The sequence below is a fragment of the Octopus sinensis genome, unplaced genomic scaffold (assembly GCF_006345805.1).
Source record: "Octopus sinensis unplaced genomic scaffold, ASM634580v1 Contig01638, whole genome shotgun sequence".
NCBI lineage: Eukaryota > Metazoa > Mollusca > Cephalopoda > Octopoda > Octopodidae > Octopus > Octopus sinensis.
The window spans coordinates 924-12500 of record NW_021824954.1 but is presented as its reverse complement, the minus strand read 5'-3'; the positions used below and the strand labels follow the sequence as shown (position 1 = coordinate 12500).

General features: G+C 40.5%; 1 protein-coding gene across 3 annotated transcripts in view; it reads left to right on the top strand.

The window, feature by feature from the left end:
* Positions 1–4752, top strand: part of LOC115227076 (heterogeneous nuclear ribonucleoprotein A3-like) — a 5423-nt gene extending 671 nt beyond the window's left edge. Inside the window, exons 1-4 of one of the 3 annotated variants that reach the window (XM_036498522.1) lie at positions 1–648; positions 1785–3891; positions 4399–4500; positions 4599–4751. The exon at positions 1–648 is cut by the window's left edge and continues 671 nt beyond it. In XM_036498522.1, the coding sequence (XP_036354415.1) occupies positions 1–451 (451 nt within the window). In that variant the 3' untranslated portion in view covers positions 452–648; positions 1785–3891; positions 4399–4500; positions 4599–4751. Of the gene's footprint in view, positions 649–735; positions 1733–1784; positions 3892–4398; positions 4501–4598 lie in introns of those variants that run through there. The other 2 variants (XM_036498523.1, XM_036498524.1) reach the window with 2 other exon arrangements.
* The last annotated feature ends 6825 nt before the right edge of the window (positions 4753–11577 follow it).

Sequence of the window (11577 nt, the reverse complement as noted above, 5' to 3'; positions counted from 1 at the left end):
GAAAAAAGCTGTCTCCAAGGATCGTGAAGGTGGAATGGGCATCGGCGGCGGCCGTGGAGGAAGAGGTGGCGGTGGTATGCGTGGTGGAATGGGTGGAGGACGCGGAGGCTTCGGTGGTGCAAACGGCAGCGGTTACAACGACAACTATGGATACCATTGTAACATGGGCTATCAAGGCAACGCTGGAGGACCCCAGGGCTACGGCGGTAATGGTCCACAAGGCTACGGCGGAGGTAATCAGGGCGGCTATGGAGGCGGAGGCTACGGTGGCAGCATGGGTGGTGGCCGCTACGGCGGCGGTGACTTCAATGATGGCTACAACAACTTCGGAACTGGTTACAGTTACGGAAATGGCGGCGGACCAACTCGTGGTGGTGGTGGTGGTGGTTTCAACAGAGGTAGCGGCCCTTATGGTAGTGGCTACGGTAGTGGCAGCAACTATCGGCGGTAATTTGCTTTTCTAAACGAACACAACCTTCATCACCAGCAATATCACATAAGCCTCTCCCACCAGAGGAAAAATATAGAGAAAATCAAATTCCACATCTTCCATCATCAATAGCAACATCCAACAGCAGCCAAGCCATCTCCTTCATCCACCTACATCTGTAACACAAAGCTGCAACACATCGGGACTTCTACGGCCAGGTAATATCCCTGTCTGATGATATAAAACACTTCTCAGTACATTCTTTTGATGCCATTATATATATAATTTTATTATTTATCTTTTAGAATAATTGTACCTGCCAAAAAAAGAACAAACCAAAAAAAAAAAACATTTGATTACTATCATTTATGTATCTCATATATAATCACAGCAAAACATGTTTAAAACTGCTCATCTATGTTGCATCTCGACATTATTACCAGAAACTAAGGAAGGATTAGTTGATTCAGCTACTATATTACTACTATTCAGCTATCCAGACCAGTATACCAATATTTATGTTACTTCCTCATCACAGCCTAAGTTCTCAATCCAATTAGAAGCCATTTTGTCATTGAAACTTTATTTTAGACTATTTTTATTCATAAAACACCTATTTAAATTATTCTTTGTCTGATCGTCTCTCTTTCACAACATACACGCATTGAATATATCTAGGTATAATTAATGTAGGTTAACTATTCTAGATATATTTCATGTTCACTCATTTGTTCGCATCGCTTTCTCAGTCCTGACAACGTCAGTTTTTAAAAACTTTTTTTTATTCATCCACCTAAATCTAGGTAAATCACAAGTGCAGGAATTTGATATGTTTAAAAAAAGCTTTAAAAAATAAATGATAAATAACTTAGTATTATACATATTGTAATGAATGGAGATCTTAGGAAACTTGACTGAAATCTATTGTCTCTTATGGAAATGGGAGGTGCTGGTTTAGTCCTTTGTTCCACCTGATACAAGTTTCTCTCTAAAATGGTCGACATAGGCAAGGTGATGACAGCTTGTTGTTTTTTTCTTATTTCTGCTACAGAAACTAACAACTTGGGGTGTATATATATATATATATATATATACATATATATATATATATATATCACCATCATAATGCTAAATAAAATCAGAGACCTAGTGCTTTCTCCTTTATGGACATATGTACTTTTTTTTCCATCTTATGTAACTTCATTTTCTTTCCTCCCTTATCACTTCATATCATGAAATAACCTTATACAGGCCACAGTACATGTATTGAAGTCTCTAATAAACACTTTATTTAATAATTTACTTTTAGAGTTCAGTCTACAATCAATTTTTTTCAAATGTATTTTTTAAAAAGGGGTCAAGGAGTAGCCAGTGGTGAGTAACTTGGACTTTAAACAAAAGGCAGTGCTTTGGTGATGGTCAGTTTCGCCCCCTTTTACATCTTATTTACAATTTCTAATTTAATTACTGAAGAAAAGGAAATGAGCCAACCAACTTACGTGTTTTAATTGTCTATTCTTTTATGACCTGATCCAGCCACTGTCTTATAGTTGATTCTCCAGGAAAATTACTACTAGAAGCTACTAAGTGTAGAAAGTGAGGGCCACTCCAATGAAATACTGTTGCAGCAGCCATTTATCTTCGGCTACCCCCAGCAAACTTGCTGGTTGAGATGTATCTTGTAAATAAAAAAATTTACAAACTTGAACTAGATTTCATCATTTTGTCTAGACAAATTGTCGGTTAGTTTTTTTTTTTTATAGTATTATCATTTCCTGTTTGGTCTTTTTCCATGTTAGTCAAGATAGTTTAAGAGCCTCAACAGTATTTCAGTTGCCGCCACTTGGTTATTAAATTTCACTCATCCTCTTACCTTCACTTTGCTTAATCCCTACCACCTCGTTTAAACCTCCACTTTTCTTTTCCCCCAACCTCCGACCTTTTCACTAGACTCACCCACCATATACAGTTGACGTGTTTTGTTAATGTCTAGTATCTTGCTTGGTCGGCATGTCGCTAATTCTGTGTCTGTTATATATGTATAGTATGTGTGTATAATTATATGTATGAGTGAATTTGTATATATCTTCATAACTGCTAAACTTTTCGCTAAATTAGTTGCTGGTCAACCATCTGTATTTGTAATCAACAATCACAGCAGAACTTTGACCTGCTGGTCACCACGTGAACTATGATGTAGTCATACACCTAGCCTCAAGCAGATTTACTGTTTTAAGTAACTTAGTGTCATGTTTAGTTTCGTGTTAGGTAAGTATTTCTAGAATTAACTCGATTTAGATTTTCTTGCTTCCACTTTCTGCATGAGCTTCTGTAATTTTTTTTTTACACATGGCCCTATCACCGTCTGTTTTAACTTTCGTTCCATCCCTAGTTTTCACATTATTCTCAGCTGATCATGACCATGAAAATTACCGTTCTTTCTCCTGATCCCCCACCCAGCCCCTTTTCATGTGTGGTAAGGTCGGTGCTGAAAGGGATGAGTTCTGTACTGTTTGCATGCCAGGTGGGTGTGCTGGGGGAATTTTAATTTTGCTTTCTTCCCGGTTGCTGCATCTTAGTGTAAGCCACCCTTGTAGGTAGGTAAGTCAGTCGGCAGTCAGTCATCTTGTTTATACTACTACTACTACTACTACTACAACAACAACCATTACCAACACTACTACTGTTGTCATTTCACCCAGTACCAGTCTACTTTTCAGGTCAATATGGCATAAGTATTGTTTGATAGATAAGATGAGCTTATTTGCAGTTGTCAGCAGTACATTTAGTGCCTTTCGCTACTCTAAGTATGTCTGGGGAATTGAGGTAAGTGACTATATACTAATTAGGTGTGAATTTGTCTGTAATATAATAAGTCTTGGGTGGTTCAATTTAACCTAATTAATGGTAATGTATGGATGACTTACTTATTCTTTATCTGATATATTGTATATTCTAAAGGCATTAGGCCTCCACTATAATATAAAAAGAAATTGGTAGTACTAACATAAATGTACGATTTAATGTCAGTTTAAAACATTTTAGAAACTTGAGCAATGGTTTAATATAAACATCTACATAAGACTTAGTGTTATTTAACTATTATTTAACAAACAGTTCAGTGTCTTAAATGACTTTAAATGTATTAAACCTGCTTTATTTTCAGCTCTTTGAACTAGAACTTGCTAATTTAGCTGGTCTTAAGATTTCAGGATTAGCCCTTAGCAGTTTATACGAGGCATATGCGATGCTAGTTGTCACTACTACCTCTACCTATCCTACTACTACTACTACTGAACAGCATGGAAGCTAGGTGACTATGAGGAAGATCAAGTAAAGGTTGACACTATCAACTTGAAACTAGTTTCAATCTATGTGAACTGCATCAGGGAAATGGTGATTGATAGGTGAGAGCAATGAGAACAGCCATTGGGAATACAACTGAGCTTACTGCTCAGTAGGTAGGATTAACTTTTCTAGCTTGTCCCTTACGTCGATCATTTCACTTTGTATTTTTGTCTTATCAATGTTCGACTGTCAACTTGTAGATTTGTCGAAATTTTCCATAGTTCATAGCTTATTTTTTTGGGAAGCTTTAAAAAAAAAAAAACGAAAACACTAGTGAATCATTTAACATCATGTAAGCATAACATTTGCATACGTTTATAATACAACCAAAAATATATTTTGATCATGCTCAACAGATTGTACTTCCATTTGGTGAAGGAAGCTGTTTGTCAGCAACAAGCTCATTTCGATAACATTTTAGATTTATATATATATATATATACACACACACACACACACACACACCAATACTAAAACGATTTGGTACTCCAAAAAGAAACCAAATTTAGCGGTTGTGATTAAAAACTTGAATTTTGTCTTCCTTCTGGAGTATTATCTCGGAAGGACTGCAGTTTCTTTACTAACTGCATCTAATGCTTAGTATTTCTTATTTGCTCCAGGAGTTGGTTTTGTAGCAAGATGCAGTCTTAGTGACCAAGTGGATTGGCTTCCTTGATGACTGAAGGTGCAGTTTGGACTCTCCGAGAAAGTACTGCAAATTTGTAAGTTAACTTCTTTTTCTGTGGAAACTTTTGCTTTTATATTTTCCTACCTTGTTTCATAAATTTGCATTGCTGAGAAATTATTCTTTTATTTTCAGAAAGGTGTAAGCTTAGGTCAAGCTAAGTAATAAGGTGCAGTAGATGATCCCAAGATTTCTACCAGATATCCAGTCGGGGAGTCCACAAGCGGCTATTAGCCTCTTTTCAGAACTTTTTATCTAAATGATTTTAATAAAGATTTATTTAATAATTTCTGCCTGTGCTGGTTTTATTTCAATAAATGCTGGGGAAGTAAGTGATTTAAAATCTTAATTCAAAGTGCTTGTCAGCAGATGTGTCTTAAAAGTTTATGGTGACAAATAGTTTCAGCCACTTGTTTCAACTCTGTCAAGTTTTTATGAAGTTACCCTTGTGATTTCGGTTAAATAAAGGGCATCCATGTTTGAATTGAGTTTCTGTATTCAAAATTTAAGTATGTGGTATTGCAATTCTGGTAGGGGTGGGTTCTGTAATCCCTCTGCTAGTATATACAAATTTGCTTTGTTCTTGATTTTGTTAAACATATGAAAATTTAATATTTTTACAAGTATCTAGTTAGGTAAAGAGAAATCTTTTGATTGCTGAAAAGCTGCAAAAATAGTCTGAAATTGAGATGTTTAATTATGACCATCTTTATTGGGAGTTAGACAAGCTGATGCACTCGTACAAAAACAAAATCATGACAAATATGGTACTAAAAACACTTTCTGTGCAGATGAAAGATTAATTAGCTCAGTCTATTTAAGTTGGCTTCCCATGAAATGTGCACGTTTTAGTCACTTTGATTGCAGCTATGCTGGACCACTGCCTTTTAGTTGAAGAAATCAACCAAGGAACTTAATCTCTGTAAGCTTGGTACTTATTGGTCTTTTTTGCTGGACTGCTAAGTTGTGGGGACATAAAACCACCAACATTGGTTATCAAGTGATGTGAGAGGGACAAAGACACGTCAGGCTTCTCTCAGTTTCTGTCTCCCAGATCCACTCACAAGGCTTCAGTTGGTCTGAGGTTATAGTCAAAGACACTTGCCATGGGACTAAACCTGGAACCATGTGGTTGGGGAGCAAACTTAGTGCACAGTCATGCATGCACTTTTTTTTTGAAAGGTCTATATTCATTGATAGTTTTTTAGCATGTCATCATTTGAGGTGACTCACAGGGATAAACTGATCTTTTTAAACTCTAAGTTGTGCTGTGACTACTGATGGGATGAGACATGCCCAATGCTTGTTAGATGATTGAATTTCATGGTTTTGAATTTTGGCACTGTTCAACTACACATCTGATGAGCACAATCTAATGAGGAAGATTAATTGCTTTTATATCCTTATTATGTTGTGATAGGTAGTATGAATTTGGATATTCTACACTTGTTAAAAGAGGACTAATCACAAAAAGCCTTGATTTTTTAGGTTTGTTCCACCAGGCTCCAACTGCCAGCCAGATATTTGTATTGCAGTTTATGAGCTGAAAGGTACCCTGTTATTTTACCAAGATTTGTTTTGGATTTGAAAGAAATGGCTGGCTCTCACAAATCGGTAATCAGGAAACTGCTTGTTTTAATTGTTTCAAAATTTGACACCAGGCCAGCAGTTTTAGGGTAGAGGGCTTGTCAATTAAACTAGCTGGAATACTTGACTGGTACTTTATTTTATCAACCTGGAAATGAGAGCTGAATGATAATAACTAAATTGTAATCGACCATGAAAGGCAAATTTGAGCTAAAAGATGTAAAGAGCCAGAAGTACCACTAAGTATTTTGAAATACACAAAATACAGCAAATTACATTGTTAACCACAATATGTGACTAGTATTTACTTAAACAACCCTGCAAGGATGATAGGTGAAGCTGACCTCAATAGGAATTGTACTCTGGATGTAAAATAGTATAACTTTATTCTGAGGCATTTTGAATGTATAGATTTTTGATACCATTTCAATTGCACCCTACATGAGATAGTTCTAATTTATATTTAATTCATTGTGTTAAAGAATTTCTCTTCAGTTTCATACTGTTGTTAGAAGCCTGTCACTCAAATGCGCTGTGAGAAAATAAATTTATTGTATCATTACCAAGTATATCGTTTCAATTACCTCAGTCTCTAGCTGAGGCCATGTTGGGACTTGGCTTTTCAGTGAAATTGGGTTTCTCTATTGTTTCTGGTGAAATAGCAAGTTGGATTTCTTCAGATGACATTGGAGCAGTATCTAAAGAACATGATAAGGATTTCACCAGGACGTAAGTGCTATAGAGAAACGGTACCAAAGCTTCTGGAATGACAGTATGCTGGCTGACTACAGCTGGGCACTTCACCATGATCGGTGCTGCATATAAATAGAGTGAAATTTTGAAATTAGTCTGTAAAAGTTGGTTTGCATTCATAATGAGTATAAAACATTTTTGTTAACCAGTGTTATTAGTTCAAACCTTGCAGTAACTTTTGTGTTATTTAACTTCACCCATCCTGGCTACAAGTAGACTGAGGTAAGGAGTGACAGTAAAATGCTTTCTCCTTTAATAGCTGTTCAAATATAAATTAAGATTGACAGTTTTAAGTATGAAACTTTCATAACGTGAATTGCGAAATTGAAAGTTTTGTCAGTACTTATGGTATACCATTTGGTTGCCTCCACAGTGACACATATTGCCACCTTGAATTTTACAGAGTTCTGTAGTTCAGAATTTTTACATAGTACAAGATAACAGGAAAACCTGCAAGATGTCATCTAGAGATCACTTTCCAAAAGCATTCACATATCTTACTTCAGCCTGTAAGTTCTTTCAATATATATCTATTTTTTCTCTCTAGTTTCAGCTCACAGCTGTGGCCATATATTATGTATATCTATTATATTATATATATATTTATATATATATATATATATGTAGGTACAGGGGCTTATCTTTGGCTAGGTATTTCTCCTGCAGCTGCCTTACCAGGAATATAGAATCAGTGGTACTTTTTCCTGGCACGAAACCAAACTGCATCTCATCTAAACTAACTCTCTCTAATTAGTTGGCTTATGACCCTCTCTCTAACCTTCATCACCTGATCCAACAGCTTGATACCTCTGTAATTATTTGTATCTAGGGCATCACCTTTACCTTTGTAGCAGTTGACTATTATGCTGCTACACCAGTCATTGGGTATGACTCCTTCATGTATCACCTGATTAACTATACAGGTGACTAGGCTATAGCCGACACTACCAGATATTTTGAGCATCTCTGCAGTGATACCTGATGGGCTGGGGCTTTCCCTGTCTTCATGCTTCTAATTGCCTTAGCTACCAAGGAACTATCAACCCTGATAGCTGGTCCCTCTGTTGGGTCAACGTTCGGCAGACTCTCTTTATCCTATTCATTTTCTTTATTCAGCAACCTTTCATAGTGGCGTCTCCAAGCCTCTCTCTTTGCATCCTCGTTTAGCGCAAGTGAACCATCTTCATGCGAACACACTTCTCTCCCACCACATCACATTCTCTCTCACACACTGTCTTGCAACGCGAAACACCTCCAGTCTTTGGTCCTCACGGCGCAGAACATTGGCAAATTTTTTCTTATCTGCTTCCCCTCTGGCTAGATAGACCTGTCTCCTAGCTTCCCTTTTAGCAGTCTGATACAATTCCCTGCTACCACCATTCTTCCAGTGCTTCCAAGTTTGTCTCTTTTCTCTAATAGCCCTGTCTACGACACTGTTCCACCACCACGTTACCTTGGGACGAGAGGGGACTTCGCACCAGCCACAGATCTGGTCAGTGGCTCTCAGCAGGTTGTCCCTTAGAAACGTCCAGTTGTCCTCTACCCCATGTGATACTCTATCCCCTTCTACTTCGTCAAAGGCTTCAAGTAACATGTCTCTAAATCTCTGTCCATTCACAGGATCCTTAAGCTTCCAGATCCTTCTTCTCCATGTTGGTCGCCTTCTGGTTGTCCTCCTACTCCTGATCCTAAAGTCACTAACTACCAGTCTATGTTGTGGGGTACATTCTTCGCCTGGGAAGGTTTTGGCATTTATAAGTAGCCATCTCTCCCTTTGCCTGGCAAGGATGTAGTCAATTTGGCTGGTATGTTGGCCCGATCGGTAGTGACTAGGTGGCTGGTAGGTTTCCTGAAGTTAGTGTTGCAAATCATAAGATTATTTGCATCGCAGAACTCCAGCAGCCTGGTTCCCTCCTCGTTGCGGGAACCAGAGCCATAACCTCCATGTACGCCGTGGAAGCCCCCAGCATGTCGTCCAACGTGACCATTGAAGTCACCAGCCACAAAGAGAAGGTCTCTGTCGTTCGTCAACGAGGTAGTCTGCAGTAGAGTGTCATAGAATCGGTCTTTCTGTCCATCATGTAGCCCCGACTGAGGAGCATAGGCTGATATAATGGTTGCTAAACTATGATGAAGCGCTAATCTAATCTTAAGTATTCTGTCGCATACTCTGATTACCTCAATTACTTTATCTCTCTGGTTGACATGGAGAAAGCCTTCGACAGGGTCCCCCGATCCCTCATATGGTGGTCAATGAGGAAACTAGGAATAGATGAATGGTTAGTGAGAGCTGTGCAAGCCATGTACAGGGACGCTGCTAGTAAGGTGAGGGTTGGCAATGAGTACAGTGAAGAATTCCGGGTGGAGGTAGGGGTCCACCAAGGCTCAGTCCTCAGCCCCCTCCTATTTATCATAGTCCTCCAGGCAATAACGGAGGAATTCAAGACAGGATGCCCCTGGGAGCTCCTCTATGCTGATGACCTTGCTCTAATTGCTGAGTCATTATCAGAACTGGAGAAGAAGTTTCAGGTGTTGAAGCATTGTTTAGAATCGAAGGGCCTTAGAGTCAACCTAGCTAAAACCAAAGTCGTAATAAGTAGGAAGGTAGACAAATCACAAACGCCTTCAGGTAGTTGGCCCTGCTCGATCTGTAGAAAAGGTGTAGGTAGAAACTCTATAAGATGCACCAAGTGTAAGCTATGGACACATAAGAGGTGCAGCAATGTCATAGGAAGGCTAACTAGGAAGATGGTTTTTGTATGTGGCAGATGCTCGGGAGCATTAACCTCTGAGAATCTGCAGAAAACAACTTCCGTCACTTTCCAGGGGGAAAAACTAGAAGTAGTTGATAGCTTCCATTATCTTGGTGACCAAGTCAGTAGTGGGGGTGGGGTGCTGAAAGTGTAACGGCTAGAGTAAGAATAGCCTGGGCAAAGTTTAGGGAGCTCCTACCTCTGTTGGTGACTAAAGCCTCTCGCTCAGAGTAAAAGGCAGACTGTATGATGCATGTGTACGAACAGCCATGCTACATGGCAGTGAAACATGGGCCGTGACTGCTGAGGACATGCGTAAGCTCGCGAGAAATGAAGCTAGTATGCTCCGTTGGATGTGTAATGTCAGTGTTCATAGTCGACAGAGTGTAAGTACCTTGAGAGAAAAGTTGGACCTAAGAGGCATCAGATGTGTGCAAGAGAGACGATTGCGCTGGTATGGTCATGTGAGAATGGATGAAGATAGGTGTGTGAAAAAGTGCCACACCCTGGCAGTTGAGGGGACCTGTAGAAGAGGTAGACCAGGAAAAACCTGGGTCGAGGGTGGTGAAGCACGACCTTCGAACTCTAGGTCTCACCAAGGAAATGACCAGAGACCGAGACCTATGGAAGTATGCTGTGCGTGAGAAGACCCGGCAAGACCAGTGAGAACAATCAAAATCAAATCATATATCAGAAAGCAGGGGTTAAGTGACCCATCCGTTCATGTCCGCTGTCAGCCTCGTCTGGCACCCGTGCCGGTGATACGTAAAAGCACCATTCGCTCGTGGCCGTCTGCCAGCTCTGCCTGGCCCCCGTGTCGGTGGCACGTAAAAGCACCATCCGTTCGTGTTCGTTGCCAGCCTCGGCTGGCCCCCGTGCCGGTGACACGTAAAAGCACCGTCCGTTCGTGGCCGTTTGCCAGCTCTGTCTGGCAACCGTGTCGGTGGCACGTAAAAGCACCATCCGTTCGCGTCAGTTGCCAGCCTCGGCTGGCCCCCGTGCCGGTGACACGTAAAAGCACCGTCCGTTCGTGGCCGTTTGCCAGCTCTGTCTGGCCCCGTGTCGGTGGCACGTAAAAGCACCATCCGTTCGTGTCCGTTGCCAGCATCGCCTGGCCCCGTGCCGGTGACACGTAAAAGCACCGTCCGTTCGTGGCCGTTTGCCAGCTCTGTCTGGCCCCGTGTCGGTGGCACGTAAAAGCACCATCCATTCGTGTCCGTTGCCAGCATCGCCTGGCCCCGTGCCGGTGACACGTAAAAGCACCATCCGTTCGTGGCCGTTCACCAGCTCTGTCTGGCACCTGTGCAGGTGGCACGTAAAAAACACCCACTACACTCGCGGAGTGGTTGGCGTTAGAAAGGGCATCCAGCCGTAGAAACACTGCCAGATCTGACTGGGCCTGACGAAGCCTTCCAGTTTCACAGACCCCAGTTGACCCGTCCAACCCATGCTAGCATGGAAAGCGGACGCTAAATGATGATGATGATGATGATGTGTATATCTATATATATAGGGAGAGTTCACGAAAAAAACAAAAGACGGAGACAGGTGATGTACAAAACAAACAGATGTATTAGTATATCACTCAGGAGTTGAAAAAGTCTTACGTTTCGAGCCTACGCTCTTCTACAGAAAGGGACACAGAAAAAAAAAGATGTGTGTAGTGGCTACCGATCTATCTCATATATATATATATTATATATCTCTTATATATTATATGTATATTATATATAGTATAAATGTATAATATTCATATATATCGATATATGTATATTTTCATATATAAATCATCATCATTTAGCGTCCGCTTTCCATGCTAGCATGGGTTGGGTGGTTCAACTGGGGTCTGGGAAGCCAGAAGGCTGCACCAGGCCCAGTCTGATCTGGCAATGTTTCTATGGCTGGATGCCCTTCCTAATGCCAACCACTCCGTGAGTGTAGTGGGTGCTATTTACACGCCACCGGCACAGGTACCAAACGGGGCTGGCAAACTGCCATGGTCAGATGGTGCTTTTTATGTG